The 18,238-nt window shown below is 47.0% G+C and overlaps 1 protein-coding gene across 1 annotated transcript; it reads right to left on the bottom strand.

Moving 5' to 3' along the window:
* Positions 1-546: 546 nt before the first annotated feature.
* LOC101936721 (zinc finger protein RFP-like) lies at positions 547-17,915 on the bottom strand. Its single transcript, XM_065565003.1, has 7 exons — positions 17,442-17,915; positions 13,610-13,705; positions 9,293-9,523; positions 6,985-7,007; positions 6,300-6,415; positions 4,038-4,088; positions 547-1,286 (listed from the first exon to the last, which is right to left on the bottom strand). The coding sequence occupies exons 1-7, from the start codon at positions 17,847-17,849 to the stop codon at positions 736-738; spliced, it is 1,476 nt and encodes a 491-aa protein (XP_065421075.1). The 5' UTR covers positions 17,850-17,915; the 3' UTR covers positions 547-735.
* Positions 17,916-18,238: the final 323 nt, after the last annotated feature.

The raw sequence follows: 18,238 nt of genomic DNA, 5'->3' as shown, positions 1-18,238 counted from the left end.
CTCCCGGTGTAGACAGCGGTACGTTGATGGGAGAGCTTCTCCCCTGGACATAACTACTGCCTCTCACAGAGGTAGATTAACTACACTGATGGGAGCAGCTCTCCTGTCAGCGTAGGACCGTCTTTACTTAAGCATTACAGGGGCGCAACAGCGCTGGTGCAGTATTTTAAGTGTAGACCTGCCCTAAGATAGGCAGGCTCTGCTGTGACCCTGGGAGTGGCTCCTGGTGTCTGCTGGTTGGCCAGTTCGTGTGTGTCTAGAGGATCACAGAGTTACAGAGACAGGCATGTAAGAGGGTCGAGAAACTCCTTTCACCAGTATAATGCTGAGCAAGTCAGTCTTGTTCTCCCTCACCATTTTATTGTGAGTCTCGCAGCACTCAGTGTTTTTCTTAAAAGTCCCAGCTGCTGGAGTAGATAGATTTGAGGGAGCTCAGATTATATGACAGATACATTTTCAGCCTTCATGTTTGTGTAGCAAAGATTGAAAACCGGAAACAAGAACACCCTGAAAGCTGAGAAACCAGAAGGCAAAGAAAAATAACAAAAAATTTAAAAAGATGTTTAAGTCAATCTCATGATTGTGGGGGGCCTGACACAGTTTTTGAATGCTTGAGGCCGGCAAGACTGTGATTAGAATGGCAAAGTGTGATAGCTGTAATTTATATATTACCCATGTCTTTGCTCTACTTTAGATATCTCATATCGTGTGATCCCTGCTCCTCTGTCACAGGCCTTAACGGTATGCCTGCCAGTGAGCACGTACTGCCATACCTTCCCGTAACCTTCTCAGAAATTCGACACGCCGGCGCCCAAAGAAGGGGATGATCTTCCCAGTGAAAGAGGATGTGAAAGTAAAGATTGGCTCTTTGCCAGAAGATGTAATGTCATAAAATGTAACTTTCTCCCCTTCATAATCCAGATAAACCCCAATGCTACTGGGGCTACAATGTAGGCCCAGAGCAGTCTTAGGGGAGGTGAGGGCACAGTACTGATATCTTGTATTCTGCAAAGCCCAGATCCCCTCCTCTGGTGTACAGCTTATCACTCCCTCGTGTATCACAGACTCTTTGGCAATGCCCAAAACCCACTCATCTTTGTTCCCCACCTCCACTTCCCAGTAACATCTCCCTGAGGTGAAGCCCGTATAGCCCAGCACACAGGGAGCAGGGTAAAACCTGTTCTGTGGCACTAAATATCCCGTGTCTTGGTATTTCTGTAACACACTCTCATCTGTGGACACGATGGAACAGGGATTTGCCAGGTCTGGATCCGGAGTGGCCTGCACTGCAAGAGGAGAAAGAGAGACAGGAGAAGAGTGTTAAGGTCTGTCCACACTGAAGAGTTAACCCAGGCACTTACTCAGCCGCTAACCCTGATGCCCTTCCTGTCCAGATGCATAAACACCTCATCTGAGTTCAGGGGTGCTCTCCACCCAGCACAGGCACCGACTTTGTGAATGCTCCGGGGCTGAAGCTGCCCACGTCGCTGTCTGGGGCCTGAGGTCCTCAGAAGACAATGGCAAGTCCAATTGCCTGGACATAGAAACAGCAACCAGCCCCCCGGAGAGCTACAGACTTCCCTGCCTCTGTGACTGAGCTGCATCGCCCCAGCTCGGGAACAAAGGGGTGAAACAGACCTTACGTGTTGGCTGCAGGAAGCAGTGGGGGGCAGAGGAGCTGACTTCCTGGGGGGTGCTTGACCCCTGCTCTGCCCCAGACCCCACCCTCACTCCACCCCCCCTCCTCTACCTGCCCCTGATCCTCTCCCCTCCCCCCCCCCCCGCCCACCACTGAACAGTTGATCGCAGTGGATAGGAGGTGCTGGGAGGGAGGGGAAGGAGCTGATTGGCCGGGCTCCCAGCAGGTGGGAGGGGAAGAAGGGCAGGACCTGATCCACAGGGCTGCCAGTGGGTGCTGAGCACCCACTATTTTTTTTCTGTGGGTGCTTTAGCTATGGTGCGGCACACCTGGGAGTCTGAGAAAGCAGATCAGATGGACAGGGAGACAGAGCTTAAACAATGGGGTTTGCACAGCAGGGCTCGGCCCTGGCTACCCCGAATGGACTACCACAGGGATGTGTAACAGTCTTCCGATGCACTACACTCATTTTGGGGAGGGAGCATGGTCTAGAGGTTAGAAGCCAGGACTCCTGGGCTCTATTCCTCACTCTGCTACTGACTTGCTGTGTCACCTCAGGCACGTCCCTTCCTCTCACTGCATTCCAGCTTCCCTTTTTGTCAAATGGGCATAAAAGATGCCAGGAATTCAGATGCTGTTGCTGGGGGCCATAAAAGGACACAGGTAGGTAACTATGAGATCAGAAGAGACCCCCTTCCCAGGCCTCCAGTGGTGCTCATGGGACAAGGAGGGGGACACAACACGGTTGTGGTGTTCAGTAATCCTGCTGGGAGCATGGGGCTTGAATGAAACCCTCTTTATCCAGGGTTCTGTATCACAGAGCTTCTGCCATGCTCCTCCTTCCTGTCTGGGAAGCCAAACCACTTAAAGGTACAGTTCCCAGTACCACAGGGAGCACCAACCCCCAGGGAGAGAGAATGCTCCTTGAACTGATGGACCTATCTTCCATGAATTTATCCATCAATGGCTATTAGTATCCTGTCTTCCGACAGTGGCCAATGCCAGGTGCCCCAGAGGGAATGAACAGACGAAGTAATCATCAAGTGATCCAGCCCCTGTCGCCCATTCCCAGCTTCTGGCAAACAGAGGCTAGGGACCCCATCCCTGCCCATCCTGGCTAACAGCCATTCATGGACCTGTCCTCCATGAATTTATTTAGTTAAAAAAAAAAGTCTGTTACAGTCTTGGCCTTCACAACATCCTCTGGCAAGGAGTTCCACACGTTGACTGTGTGTTGTGTGAAGAAATACTTCCTTTTGTTTGTTTTAAACCTGCTGCCTATTAATTTCATTTGGTGACCCCTAGTAATTATGTTACAAGAAGGAGTAAATAACACTTCCTTATTTACTTTCTCCACACCTGTCATGATTTTATAGACCTCTGTCATATCTCATCTTAGTCATCTCTTTTCCAAGCTGAAAAGTCCCAGTCTTATTAATCTCTCCTCATATAGCAGCTGTTCCATACCCCTAATTGTTTTTGTTGCCGTTGTCTGAACCTTTTCCAATATATCTTTTTTGAGATGGGGCAACCACATCTGCACGCTGTATTCAAGATGTAGGTGTACCATGGATTTATAGAGAGGCAATATGATATTTTCTGTCTTATTATCTATCCCTTTCCTAATGATTCCCAACATTCTGTTTGTTTTGAATGCCACTGCAGTCCTGATTCCCTGCCTGGTTCAGTACTGGCCTTAGCACGGTCTCCCCACAAGGGACCTTCCACCAGCTGGGGATGGATGGAGCCCAGCACGAGTCCATACTCCTGACACTAGGGCGAGAGGGAAGTATAGCATAGGAGCTGGTGGGAGATGCTTCCTTAACTCATTATTTCCCAGTTTTCAGAGCTTGAAATATGGGTTCCCTTCACGTTCTGGAAGCGTACAAGGCACTGATGGTCAACCTGCACTCTGTGTTAATGACGTTTTCCAGCAGCGAAGCTTGTCTTTCATACAAAAAATAAAAATAGAGGAAATTTCTAGTCCTTATAATTACTGAGAGAAGAGCAAAATGTGACCTGAGTGTGCCCTAAAGGATGATTATTGGACCTAAAAAATGTACCCTACTTTCCAATTGTAAATAGTATGTGCTCGTTCATACATCACAAAATGGGAATGGGCGACAGGATGAATCTCTGGATAATTCCCTGTTCTGTTCATTCCCTCTGGGGCACCTGGCATTGGTCACTGTTGGAAGACAGGATACTGGGCTAGATGGACAATTGGTCTGACCCTGTATGGCCGTTATTATGGTATAATGATCCCTTCTAACTTTGGGATCCTTGACTCTGTATTGGTGGAAACCTCTTGTTTGAATTCAAGAAGCTTCTTCTAAAAAATGAATCCTGAGATTTTAATTAATAATTGTTGTAGGAAAATATCCTCATGAAAACTTACCCTCTTTCTCTGCCTTTGAGATCAGAAAGTTCAGTTGATAGGGCAGGGTTTCTAGGGAAAGAAAAGATCAGAGGAGAGGTGATTTCCCCGTTTTTTGCAGGAAAATAGCCTCATGAAAATGGGGCTGGATTCACAAAGAAACTTAGGCAAGGTGATGCTTAGCATCACAACACCCAACGTTTAGGCACCTAGAAAGTCACTGTGATTCACAAAGCAGCAGTCAGGCACCCAGGCAATCTGTACCATGAACGGGGAGAGAGATCCGCCTTGGAATGAGATTTATAAAAGTCAGCATGCTAGACGACTCCCTGCTGTGGGAAATGTCAAGTCTGGGGGGGTGCTAAGCCCCGGCCATCTCAGGGAGTTCAGCAACTGAGTCTGGGCAGCACTGTAGGTGCCTCTCTCGGCGTGGGATTCTCAGCTGCGAGCCCTCTCTTGGTGTCCAGCACCTGGGCCATTTTTTTTGGGCAAGAAGCCTGCGGGGGTGGAGAAAACCCACCTTGCTCATAACTTTTACCCCAGTGGTTGGAGCACTCAGCTGGCCTTTGGGAGACCCCTGGTTCAAGTTAACCCTGTGCCACAGAGGGAGCAGGGATCTGAAATGGGATCTACCACCTCTCAAGGAGTGCCCTAACCTCTGGGCTGTAGGATTTTCTGATGCCGGGTGCCCACATGCTCTCCTGGGGGAGAGGTTCCACTGGGAATAATCAATAATTCATTGGGCCAGAGGCAGAGAGAAATCACAAGAATGTCTCTGTAGCCAGGTGGTTAGAGCATGCCCTGGGGAGGTGGGAGACCCAGAAGCCTGTCCCCCTGCTCCATTATCTATACACAGTGATCAGATTCAAAAGGGGAGACAGAGGCCTATATCAGACGCCTGTTGGAATCCCTTCTTCTTCTTCTCTAGGGAACAAGGGATTTGAACTGGGGAGCTCCTACATCCCAGGTCTGTACCCTAATCACAGAGCTGTACGTTATAAGGGAGCTTCTCGTTCCCTAGGGCCTGGTTCTTTTGGGTAAGTTCACATATAGGGCCTGAGCCAGTAAGTGTGCTCAGAGCAGGCATCTCAGATTGGGGCCCTGTAGACGAGTTAGGAGGAGGAACGCCTTTCTTTCCCCTGTTCGTGTATCTCTCTGGGGCTTCAGTGTCTGGACGGCTAGACTGGAACTGCAGGGCGCATGCACAGAGGCAGAAACATAGGTGCCTAGGGAATATTTACCGCAAAAATAGAGGTGATGAGTGATTTTAGGCAGCTGAGCAGGGGGCTTTGTGAATCGCAGTGTGGTCTGATTCTGGGATTTAGGTGCCTAAAATGGCAGGTGGACCCCCAAGTCCTTTTGTGAATCCAGCCCATACCCTTTCTCTCTGCCTTTGGGTTCAGAAGTAAGTTCAGAGGGTCGGGTCTCTAGAGAAAGGAAGGACTGGAGGAGGTGATTTCATGTTGTCTTGACTGGTGACATTCCCACTGTTAATTAATGTAACTGTGCTTGAGAGACAAGCTTTAGAGCTTACTCAGAGCTCTTCTTAAGGTCCATGTAGCTCAAAACAGGAGTTGGTTCAATAAACGCTGTTACCTCCCACATCTTATCTAATATCCTGGGACTGACATGACTACAGCAGCACTGCATGGAACCGTGCTGTAATTCTGAGAGACAGCCCAAAGGAAAAGACCATAGAACGAGAGGCAGATTGGAATGGGGAGACCTTTCCAGCGAGACCAAACTAAAGTGAAATTATCATCCAAAATATAATATCTTGCACCTCTCCATCTCCCACCTTCTTCCAAGGATCTCAAAGCACTGGGCAGCATTCACTAATTAGCATAACAAGGTAGGTTGGCCATTATTTCCTCCTTAAAGATGGAGGAACTCGAGGTACAGACTCCGGGATTTTCAAAAGGGCTGAGGCCATATGGCAGCTAACTCCCATTGACGGTCAGAGAGATGGGTGCCTAAATCCCTTAAGTTACTTGGAAAATCCCAGCCAGGGAGATTAAATTCAACATTTTCTAAAACATCTGGTGATTGTGTCTCTCTGAAATTCTGAGTGGCCAATTTTGACAACCAGGGTTGGGTCTGGGACAGTCCAAGTAGAGGCCTGGCGAACTGGCATCAACCCTGAGCCCACCCCATCCCACCCACAAAGACGTCTAGCTGGGACGAGCTGAGAACTAATAGACCAGAATCCATCTCCTTCCACAGTCAAAGACACATCTCGATGTACCATCACCGTAGCATGAACCCAGATAACTGTTCAGTTACCTTGGAATTTCTTCAGAGCCTCCTGCAGACAAACATTTCTTTGGGAAGAGATGCCGGCTCTCTCCCTCAGGTCCTCTGGCACGGCCACTGGTTTCTCGAACTTCACCTTCTCACACCTAGAGGGGGGGAAAAAAAAAAAAACATTCTCTAAATCTTTTCTTTTTGTGAGAATGAGTTACCAGAGGCTGCTCTCTTGTGGGCTCATTGTGAGCCTCTAACTCCCCACTGGTGAGTCAACTGCCCTCCTCTCTGGAGTATTTAAATGCTTAGATCCTCAAATGGGGGTTAAAGAGAGTAAGGGGTCCACAAGCTGCCCCTCAGAGAGAAGGGCATAATCTCGTGGGAAAGGATGCTCCAGTGGTTAAGGGGTTGCTATAGGAGTCTGCAAACCTACGTTCCACTCCCTGCTCTGCCACAGCCTCCCTGCATGACCTTGGGCGAGTCACTTAAGGGCCTGATTTTTAAAGGTGCCTCCTGGGATTTTCAAAAGCACCTAACCAAGCTAGGCTCCCAACTGCCAATGATTGCAATGGGAGGTGCCTAACTTGCTTGGTGGAATTTTCCAAAGCAGCTAAGTGCCTAGCTACATGTCAGGTGTCTAAATACCCTGCAAAATCTGACCCCGGGAGTCCAATCCCCTTCCAACATCATGACATGTAAGGGGGGGTGGGAAGGAGTTACGTACCTGCTCCAGGTGCTTCTGATGTCCTAGAAGAGAGAGAAGGGAGAAAAACAAAAAAGAGCTCAGTGCCATGAGCCACAAACTGGCGATCGCTCCTGCTCTGGAGAGGACTCACTTGGCCATCCCTAGTTGAGCTCTAGATGCAGTTCTCTGTAGTTGCACCTTTAAAATTCCATTCACAGACTTTGATGGAATGGGGCCCCTAAGCATGCACCATGATTTTGGGGTTTCTCCTTCTAAATTCTATTTTGCCTGTGCCAATGGCACTTGCTCAAACAGACTGATCAGACACATGAATCCCTGACTTCCACATGCAACTGCTGTGTCCAGTGCATTTGCCTTTCTCCATGTGTGCAATTCTGGAAGCTGGATTCATTCCCATTTCTTAATAGGCCCTGCAAATAACTTTGCTTTCCTAATCTCCCACTTCCTGGAAACTGGAGTTGTGCCGTTTATTGCGTCCAGATCATTAGGGCCCTTCGTTTTCAGTTTTTATTTTAGTTAAACACTGATAAATTACCAGGAAAAATTACCACCACAACAAAAACAGCTGAAAATCAGCACAAAAAACTATTAATTTTTCTAGGTGAATACTGGGGTTTATTTTGGTGGATGGAAAGATGGGGAAAAAGTATTCAGTAGATTAATGCTTTGAATTCTGTTCATCACTGTGGTTTGCTGCAGAACTAAAACAGAGCTCAAAACACAATGCCCCCCCTAAGTTTAAGAAAACAATAGATCTCTAATCCCCAAATAAAACTTTTCATTTGAACCAACAGTTTACTGGTGTAGACTTAGAACTATTAGCCTATTTACATTTGATAATTGGGCCACACTATTTGCAGCGCATAAACTCAAGTTAATCTTTTCGCCTGTTTTTCTTTCTTTAACCCTTTCGAATACTTCCTTGTGTTCTGAAACGTATTCTGATACAGATTTTCATTTTCTTCCCATTTTAGTGCGTCAAATCTTTAACCCATTGTCTGCTAACAGTTTGAAATGTGTACGTGGTGGGTGTGAGATTGATCAGTACGTTCAGATGCACACGCACTTCAGACTTGTGTGCGTGCCTGTTGGTTAGTGTGTGTGTGTGTGTGTGTGTGTGTGTGTGTGTGTGTGTGTGTGTGTGTGTATCTTCTAGAACAATATGTTCTTACTTCAGCAGGCAGCTTTGCATATACACACAGACTAGTGTATTATCGTAATACAGAGATCTCATGCAACGTATTGTATTTTCCTAATAAAACACGTTTTTTATATATATTTGAATGATACAAAAGGAGGATGAAAATCAGAAAAAACTGAATGCTACTTTTTTGTAAAACCCAGGAATTTTTTGGTAAAATTGATTTAAACTGAAAACAAAGGGGCTAATATAAATTTCTTGAAGTGCTAACGCCCCATATTTTACACAGTACCAATTAATGAAGACTAGGAAACTTTTGATAAACTTTGTTGTTTTGGAATTTTGAAGTCTTTGGAATAGAAGAATGAAGATTTGCTTCCTGTACTGGTCAACTGATTCTGGAGACATATGCTCTAGAATACTGTTGAGAAGATAGAAACCTTGATGGTCATTAGCTTTAGAGGCAATCAGCTTCTGGAACACACCTAATAATCCAGGAATTTTGTCAGCTGCAGCACTTGCTATTGTGTTGGCACCCTTCTCTAAGTATGCCTGGAGGAGTCTCACCAAAGGAGGAATGTTTCCTGTCCTTTCCCACAGTACTGGCTGGAGGAGATGAGGAAACAATGCCACGTAGGATGACGGGATGTCATTTTTATGTATTTCCAATAGTAGAGACATCACTTGAAACACGTATGGAATAAACTCTTGTATATCATTCTGTAATATCTCAGTAAACACCATAAACAAACCTTATCGACAAGCATATTGATTCAAACGTAATGGTTAAAGTGAGGTTTGCTTGGGTTCTTACTGACAGCCAGCAGTTTCTGTGTAAGCTAGGCGATGAGAGAAGGGATGTATGGGATTATAGCTTCTGTAGCAGAGAAAAACTTCTCATGACAGCTTTCATAATATACTCATTTTCAGATGAGCCAGGAAATGTCAGGGCTTATATATGATGTATCAAAAAGGCCTGAGACGTCTGCCTTTGAAACATCAAAACTGTTTCCACACTGGAAATATTAGAAATGTCAAATTTTGTTTTCCCTCGCTTTGCTAAAGGAAATGTTGACAGTCTCCACTGTGGAGGGAGACCTCTCCAAGAACTTAATAAACTCCAAAGCTAATCACTCAGAATCTCTCCCTTCCCTGGGCAGGGATCTGGGTGTCTAACGGTCTCACCTGTAGGAATTGGCTTGTTGGCTGCTGACACTTCTCTTCTATCTCACTGATCAAGTCACTGAGACGGGAAATCTCCTCAGACACTTTGGTGACATTTTCATCCTGTATCTTCACAATTTCCTTGTCCAACTCTTCCAGATGGGCCAGCAGGAGTCGCTCTTGTTCCTCCAGGAATTGCCGCAGTTGCTCAAATTCAGACATGATCTTCTGCCTCTCAACTTCTCTCTTTCCCTATAATGAAGAGGCAAACAGGAAAAGGACAGGTCAGGGACTAGGGTTGCCAGATGTCCAGTTTTCGACCAGAAAGTCCAGTCAAAAGGAAAACCTGCAGTGTCCGGTCGGCACTGCTGACTGGATATTAGAAGTCCAGTTACCCAGAGGAACTGGCTTCCAACACCAGGGGAGCCTGGAGGAGCACTCAGGGATGGCTCTGGGACGGGGGAAAGAAGTGTGGGCAGCTCCCCCGTCCTGCCCCAATCACCCCTCTACCTGCAGAGCATGGCTCTCCCTCCCCCGCCCCAGTTACCTCCACCACATCCCTAGAGCCCAGCTCAGCTGGCAGAGGGAGGGAAGTGGAGAGAGCAGCAAGCAACAGTGAGGGGGAAAGAGGATTGGGGGGCGAGGCATCGAGGGAAAGAGGCAGAGCCTGGGACGGGGCAGGTTCCAGTGCTTAGCATCCGGTTTTCACAAATGAGAAAGTTGGACATTGTTGTCCCACAAACTTATACAGGATCGTTTTAGGGGTCAAGACACAGCTGCCACATTTATTATTAATCTGTAACTATTAGCAAATACCTCAATGCTTATACACATACACACACACCCACCCCAAAAATGTTCTGCAGCTGCTGGATAGTTACCGGTCCTGATTGTAGTTTGAGTTCGCAGCTTGGGATCGTAGCTCGTGGCAGCTAACTGGCCAGGAAAGCTGAGCACGAGGAGGAACTGGGTCTCTGTTGGGCGCGCACCGATGCTCCTTGATGTTGATAGCAGAACGTTACCCAAAATCTCTCATCTCACCCTTCCTTTTTTATAGGAGTTTAGTTTGGTTTCAAAGTCTCTAGGTCTTGCTGTGTCACGCCGCCTCTGGATTTGGTGCTTGATCACCCGTCAATTGCAGGCGTGACTGTCAGCCTGGGACCTGGCTTTGATCTTCCTTCTGTTTTTTTCTTTTTAGGGTGGATGCTTCTTGCTTGAGTTAGGGTTGTTGTCTAGTTCTTCAGCCGTTGGTATTTGAACTTTATCTCATCAGGACGGGCTGGTGCTGGAGGTTGATTCTATCACCCATACATACCTCATTCACACATCTCAACTAGACTAATAAAATTACAGTATGGCTTGCAAAAATGGAGGCTGCAGCACAAGCCTTCTACAACATGGAGTAAGCATTTTAAAATGGGTTTTAAATTACAATATTGCACAGAAATTACAATGTAGACAAAATGGCAAGTGTAATGAAATGGTGAACAGAAGTTACAATGATACAGTGAATAACTAAAAACAATTTCATTCACATCGGTTCTACAACATCCCAGACTATCCCCAAGTCCTTGTTAGGAACAGTTCTTAAAGCCCTCTTTTCATATCAACCTACTACAAACATACATTTGAGATTTCAGGAGAAAATGCCTGATAGTTTCTAGAGAGAAGATTTTCTGATAGTCTCTCAGCTGGCCTGAATGAATAACATGTTCCAAAGTGCCTTGGTGACTTAGGAGTCCAATTCCCATTTTCAAAGTGACTTTTGGTGCTTAGGAGCCTAAATTTCTTTGAAAGTGACTTTTGAAAATAGAACTTAGGTTAAATTTTCAGAAACAGCAAAATCATTTAGAAGCTGAAACTCATTTAAAAAAAGTGTATAAGGAGCTGTTTTAAAAGATATTTAGGTTTCTAAAGAGACATACAAGCCCTGAGAGGGATTTTCAGTATCACTTAGTTGTCTAAGTCCCCTTAACTACAGAGGACTTTAGTTGCTTTTGAAAAATCTCACTAGGCCTCTCTCTGCATTTTAAGCCCCTAAATATCTTTGAGAATCTGGCCCTTAACCACTTGCAAAATTGTAAACCTTAGGGTCCAAAATCACTTAGGCACTTTTGAAAATGTCACCCAATATCTCTAAAATGATGAGTCTTCAGGTCTGAATGGCTTAGTATATTCTCAAAAAGAACAGGAGTACTTGTGGCACCTTAGAGACTAACAAATTTATTAGAGCATAAGCTTTCGTGGGCTACTGCCCACTTCTTCGGATGCATATAGAGTGGAACATATATTGAGGAGATATATATACACACATATAGAGAGCATGAACAGGTGGGAGTGGTCTTACCAACTCTGAGAAGCCAATTAAGTAAGGGAAAAAACTTTTTTGAAGTGATAATCAAGCTAGCCCAGTACAGACAGTTTGTTAAGAAGTGTGAGAATACTTACAAGGGGAGATAGATTCAATGTTTTTAATGGCTCAGCCATTCCCAGTCCTTATTCAATCCTGAGTTGATTGTATCTAGTTTGCATATCAATTCCAGCTCAGCAGTCTCTCCTTGGAGTCTGTTTTTGAAGTTTTTCTGTTGTAAGATAGCCACCCGCAGGTCTGTCATTGAATGTACATTGGCCAAACCGGACAGTCTCTACACAAAAGAATTAATGGACACAAATCTGACATCAGGAATCATAATACTCAAAAACCAGTGGGAGAACATTTTAACCTGTCTCGCCATTCAATGACAGACCTGCGGGTGGCTATCTTATATATATGTTCCACTCTATATGCATCCGAAGAAGTGGGCAGTAGTCCACGAAAGCTTATGCTCTAATAAATTTGTTAGTCTCCAAGGTGCCACAAGTACTCTTGTTCTTTTTGCGGATACAGACTAACACGGCTGCTACTCTGAAACCTGTTAGTATATTCTGCTGATCATCTAGAGTCTTTCAATGGCAGAAAGGTTGGAAGGGAGGGTCTGACTCAGAATCAGGAATACATTGGCAGAGAGTTGTGGAGAAGACTGAAGGAAACTTCTGCTGGTTATCCACACAAAATGCCAGGTACAACATATACTATGCAAAATGCTTTTTCTCCAGCTCTTACATGTTTCATCTGTCAGTCTGTTAATTACATTGTCCCAGAGGAAACCAGTCATATCTGGTGGTTATAGATGGAGATTCAGGGAGAGGATTTCAGTGATACAAAACAGCCACTGGGTACCTAAGTCCTATTGACAGTCAATGTGAATTAGGCACCTAATCACCCATACATGCCTTTGAAAAAAATCTCCCCTCAAATCAGTGTTTGTAGCTGGATTTGGACCCACTGATGTGTGGGGAATAAGATCAGTGCTTTGAATTGAAACCGCAAGCAAGTGGAGGAATCAGCCCGGGGGAAGATAAACAAAGACAAACATGATCACACCCTGTAAGGGGCAAGGTGCTTGAGGTTATCTAATACATCATAGCTAACCTTGATCTAAGTAGGGTGACCAGATGAGAGGAAGAAAATATTGGGACACATGTGGGGGGTCGCCGGCGGAGCCAAAAAACAAAAACAAAAAAAACCGCACTGCGAAATATCGGGACAAATTGTATTGGAACGTGGGACAAATGCCTAAATATCGGGACAGTTCCGATTTTATCGGGACGTCTGGTCACCCTAGATCTAAGCTGGACCTTGCTCCTAGTTAGCACCTTTTATCTCAGTTTAACTGGACAAGGTGAACCCTACACACCACACTAGGGTCAAATTAAATTAGGTTTAAAACGTTTGCATGTCAGGGGTTTACACCAGTATAAAGACATTACATTAAAAAGTGATTTGAGGTACAGCTGTACCACACAATGTTCTGGTGGTGTGTAGAGGACGTACAGTATATGCCCCTGCTAACAGTGTAGATGGTGAGTTTAAGCAAGTAGAGTCACGATATGCCTGAGCCCTATGGGTTTATACCCTACGGACATGGCTCTATACGCCCCCAAGCAGGGCCTTCCCCATCTACACGGCTATTTTTAGCAGTGTAGTGTCCCGCTGCCCCCCCACATGGCCAGAGCCTTTCCCCACCACAGGTAAGGACTGCAGAAGTGGGGAAAGGCTCCAGGAGCTCTGCTACCTCCCCCTGCTGGAGCCTTTTCATTCACTCACCACAGCGTGGACACAGCCTGTGCCGTGTAGCTACACATGCCCTGCAGGTCGCCCCCAGAGCTGTGCTGTGTAGATGTTGCCATAGTTAAATCAGGCAGTGCTGTGTATAGACCAGGGTTGACACTCTCCCCACACAGAGAGATACCAACTTTGACTGATGTAACTGCTGGACCATAACAATGGGCACCTACCAGATATTCCTGGCTTTGCTTCTCTCCATCCTGTTTCCACTCCAGAAGTTCTTCTCTCTCTTGCTTCAGGGTGTTCAGTCGGGCTTGAATTTGATCCTGAGGCAAGAAAAACAATGTTTGGGAGGGTCAGGTGGCTGTGGAGTCTGTCCTCACAGATACATTTATATACATTGCATGTGCCTCTCAGGCTGTCCCACAGACAGTGGTTGTGGCAATGTCACAATTGACTCTTGAGAGGTGGGAGATTTCAGTTCAAATCCCTTCTCCTCATCAGGCAGAGGGAGAACTTGAACCAGGGGTCTCCTGCATACCAGGTGAGCGCCCTTCCCCCAGGCTAACCATTATGAAGAAGGTCTGCTACCTCCTCCCCAGATGTTTTGTGCGGAGTGATACAAGTGCAGAACTCCATCGTGCAAATAGGAGAGGGGTTCCCAGGTGTGGATCACAGAGACAGGCCCATTCCTACACCAAACTCTGAGGGGGCGGGACTTAGGACACACCCCTCTCAGCAGCATCTCCCATTGTAATCCTGTCAGTTACAGGCCAGTAAGCCTAAGGGCTTGTCGATAAGTACAGCGCTGCAGCTGTACCGATACGTCTGTGCTGCTGCAGTGCACGCGGTGGAGACGCTCTATGCCGATGGGAGAGAGCTCTCCTGTTGGCATAATAAACCCACCTTCACAAGCAGCAGACACTTAGGGTGGCAGGAGAAGCTCTCCTGCTGACATAGCACTGTGCACATGAACGCTTATGTCACTCAGGGAGGCAGGGCCGGCTCCAGCCACCAGCCCAGCAAACAGGTGCTTGGGGCGGCCCCTGGAAGGGGGCGGCACGTCCGGCTCTTTGGCGGCAATTCAGTGGTGGGTGCCTCAGTCCGTCTCGGAGGGAAGGACCTACCGCCAAATTGCCACTGAAGAATGAACCGGAGGCCTTAGAGTTAGTAATCGCGATCGCAGATTTTTTTTTTTTTTTTTGCTTGTGGCGGCAAAACTATGGAGCCAGCCCTGCAGGGAGGTGATATATTCACAGATTAAAAAGATGGAGTGTTCAGCTTGGAAAAGAGGAAACTAGGGTTGGGGTGGGGATGTGATAAAGGTCTATAAAATCATGGATGGTGTAGAGAGTGAATGGGGAAGCTTATTTACCCCTTCACATAACAGGAACAAGGGGAAATTAACAGGCAGCAGGTTTAAAAAACAAACAAAAGGAAGTACTTCTTCACACAACACACAATCAATCCATGGAACACATTGTCAGGGATGTTGTGAAGGCCAAAAGTATAAGTGGGTTCAAAAAAGGATTAGATGAGTTCATGGTGGATAGGTCCATCAATCGCTATTAGCCAAGATGGTCAGGGATGCAACCCCATGCTCCAGAGATCCCTAAGCCTTTGACTGCCAAGTACTGCAGGGCAATGGGTTGAGGTCGTATCCATTTTCCAGCAGTATAGGATAGTGTTCTGCTCCCATGCAATGACAGGGAACAGTATATGAAGAGATCTGGATGTCAGAGAGCAATTTACAGGGAAGGGAGTTTTGGTAAGAGTGTTTAAAACACTTTTTTAAAAAGTGTATATTAAACTCTGGAGCTTAATGAAAAATTGGGAGAAAGGGACTCCTGGTTAAAAATACAACACTCACAAGGTTCATAAATATTGTGTTCGATTGTTTGGCATGGGGGAAAGGAGCACTTCCGAGGTGCTCTGGTACTGAGACTCAACATGGTCCTGGGAATCAGCCTTTTTCTTCCTTTAATCTTACTGTGGCACTAATACAGTCCACTTTGTCCTTAAAGCTAGAGTGGCAGACAGCACAACGGATTCTGCCGAGAGCGGACTGCTCTGTCCAACAGGCTTTTTAAGGTTCCAATCCACTTGGGCTTCATGGGCCCTAGAATGTTCCATTGAGTTTGTGGTTCAAATGGATGCATAAACCCAAAGCAAAACTCTGAAGTATGCGTGGGTGGGATGTGAACCACTGGCTTGGGGAGGCTAGCCGCCAGTCCAGCCCTATCTGCCCGAGGCCCCATCCCCACCAGAGCCCCCCTACTGTGACAGCTGGCCCCTCCGCCCCAGAAGCGCCAGGCAGCACCAGCACCAGCCCCAGCTGCCTGGAGTCCTGGGCTGCAGGCCAGCCTCCCGCTAACCCCAGCCCAGCGAGTGGGGGAAAGAGATGCAGCATGCTGGTGGGAATCAGGAGGGGTTTGGGTGGGGGCAGGGCCACGCTGGGCTGTGTCTCCCCCGACTCCCCACTCGGCTGGTCACTTTGCTGCTCCTGAAGCATTCAGCAAGCCAGGGAAAACAAGAATTCATCATCCTGGTTTTTCCTTGAGGAAAAAATTAAGCAGATTAACCTTAATTTTTTAAGCAGAAATCTTTCAGTGCATCTTATGCTTCAGAAAGTAACAGGAAACAAACTCATTGAGAACTGCTGCTTCCAGGAAGCTGCAGTCATCAGATATGAAATGCTCAGGCTGGGCTCAAACACCGGCTCTCACAGACTCATGGACTTTAAGGACAGAAGGGACCATCATGATCATCTAGTGACCTCCTGCACATTGCACGCCATGGAACCCAACCCACCCACTCCAGTAATAGACCCCTAACCTTTGGCTGAGTAACTGAAGTCCTCAAAATCATGATTTAAAGACTTTAAGTTACAGAGAATCCACCATTTATCACTTCATTGATACAATGTACTTGGTATACAGAATAAAGTGCCAGCTATGCCACGTGTACCAGGAACATTGGTTTTGCACCATTCCATTGGAACACCATTTTCATTATTTATTATTTGTATTAGCATAACATCTAGAAGCCCCACGCATGGGCCAGGACCCCAAAGTGCCAGGTGCTGTACAAACAGAACAAAAAGACAGTCCCTGCCCCCAAAGAACTTACAGCACTTCTAATAAACCATCTGACTTCAGTTGTTCAGATTTTGATAATGGCATCACGGTTACATTTTGGAGCAGAGGTGTACCCAATTTGGACATTAGTATTCTAAAAATGTTGTGCTGAGAAGTACTTATCAAAGTGAAGTATAAATACTACCAGTACTTCCCTACATGCCAATGGCAGTGCCAACATTACTGAAAAGACCAGAGTTTAAAATTCGAGAGCATATTCTAGTACTGCTGAAATAAACCATCTTATGTTGGCGTTTCCATCCTGACTGTATCAAAATTAATACAACAAACGGAGATAATGCTACTACAGTCGTGTGCACAAAAACACTGATTCGGTTTATGTAGCGTGACGTGATAACTGCAAAATGAACATTCTCTCTTCAGCACTGACCAATATCAGTGCACTGCCTAATTAACATCACCATTAATGGGACATGGTTAATATACTGTGGAAACTCAGCTGTGCGGAGCGGTTTATAATGTGATTGTAAAGCAGTGCCTGACCGGGGAGATGAGAGGCTGTGTGATCTAGTGGCTAGAGAACGAGGAGGGGCGTTGGGGGGCCAGGGTTTAATTCCTGGTTCTGCTACTGAGCTGTTTTGTGAGCTTGGTCAAGTCACTGCCCCTTCTGTGCCTCTCCCTCCTTTTCGCTCGGCGGAGGGGGGGGGGGCGATCGTCGGGGGCCTGATCGTCCGCGGGGGGGCGGGGGGCGCTGATCCGGGGGCCCGATCGGCCGCCTTACGGCTGTCCACGTCCTCCCCCTTCCAGCCAGGGCCCTGCTCCGGGCACCAGCTCTCGGGGGCGGCGAGGGGGCGCGGACAGGGGTAAGAGGGGTGTAGCTCAGCACCCCCGCTCCAAAAACTGTCCCAGCGCCACTGCATCCACACCTGCTCCCAGCCCCGCTCCCTGCCCGGCCGTGGCCTACCTTGTGCTCCCGGGCAGCCTCCTCTACCGGGACCACCCTGTGAGCGTGGTGCGCCTGGGACTCCCTGCAGATCACACAGATGAGCGTTTGGTCCTGGTTACAGAAGAGTTTGAAAGGCTCCTGGTGCGCGTTGCACAAATCTCCTGCTGCTGCTGGGACACTCAGCTGCTTGGCGATTTCTACCATGTTCCCCAGTTGTCTGTTCGGCCTCAGGGTCCTCTGGGGAAAGGTCTCTCTGCACTGAGGGCAGGAGATGGCTGTATCTGGTCTCTCCCAGCACTGGGTGATGCAGGCTCGGCAGAAACTCTGCCCGCAATCTAAAGACACTGGATCCTTGAAAAAACTCAGACAGATGGAGCAAGTAGCTTCATCTCGGAGACTCTTCAGGGGATTCCCTGCTGCAGCCATGGCTCCCTGCAGACAGTGTAACAAGGGAAGTTTCGTTTCCTGCCCGACCCAGCAAGCAGCCTTGTAAAGCAGATTGCCCAACCGGGAGCCAATCACGCTCTCCGGCGGGAAATTCTAAAAACAAACAAAAAACCCATCAACACAGACACAACAGACCAGAAGCCACACCCCCCCACACACCCCAGAAAAGCCCCCAAACAAGCAAGATGCTACTTAAAGAAATGAATAGGCAATTACATACACAAAGAAGCCAATAGAGGCTTGCTGGGAGCAGGCTTGGCAGCTTTCTTTCTACACCACAGAATAAACCCAGGCTCAGAGTCAGGTTTAAGGCCAAGACCCTTTCTGTACCTCCTTTGTAAAGCACTTGGAGATCTAGTGCAGGAAAA

This window comes from Chrysemys picta, chromosome 12 (assembly GCF_011386835.1).
Source record: "Chrysemys picta bellii isolate R12L10 chromosome 12, ASM1138683v2, whole genome shotgun sequence".
Classification (NCBI taxonomy): Eukaryota; Metazoa; Chordata; order Testudines; family Emydidae; genus Chrysemys; species Chrysemys picta.
Note: the sequence above shows the minus strand (reverse complement) of the source record. Positions and strands in the feature narration are given on the sequence as shown.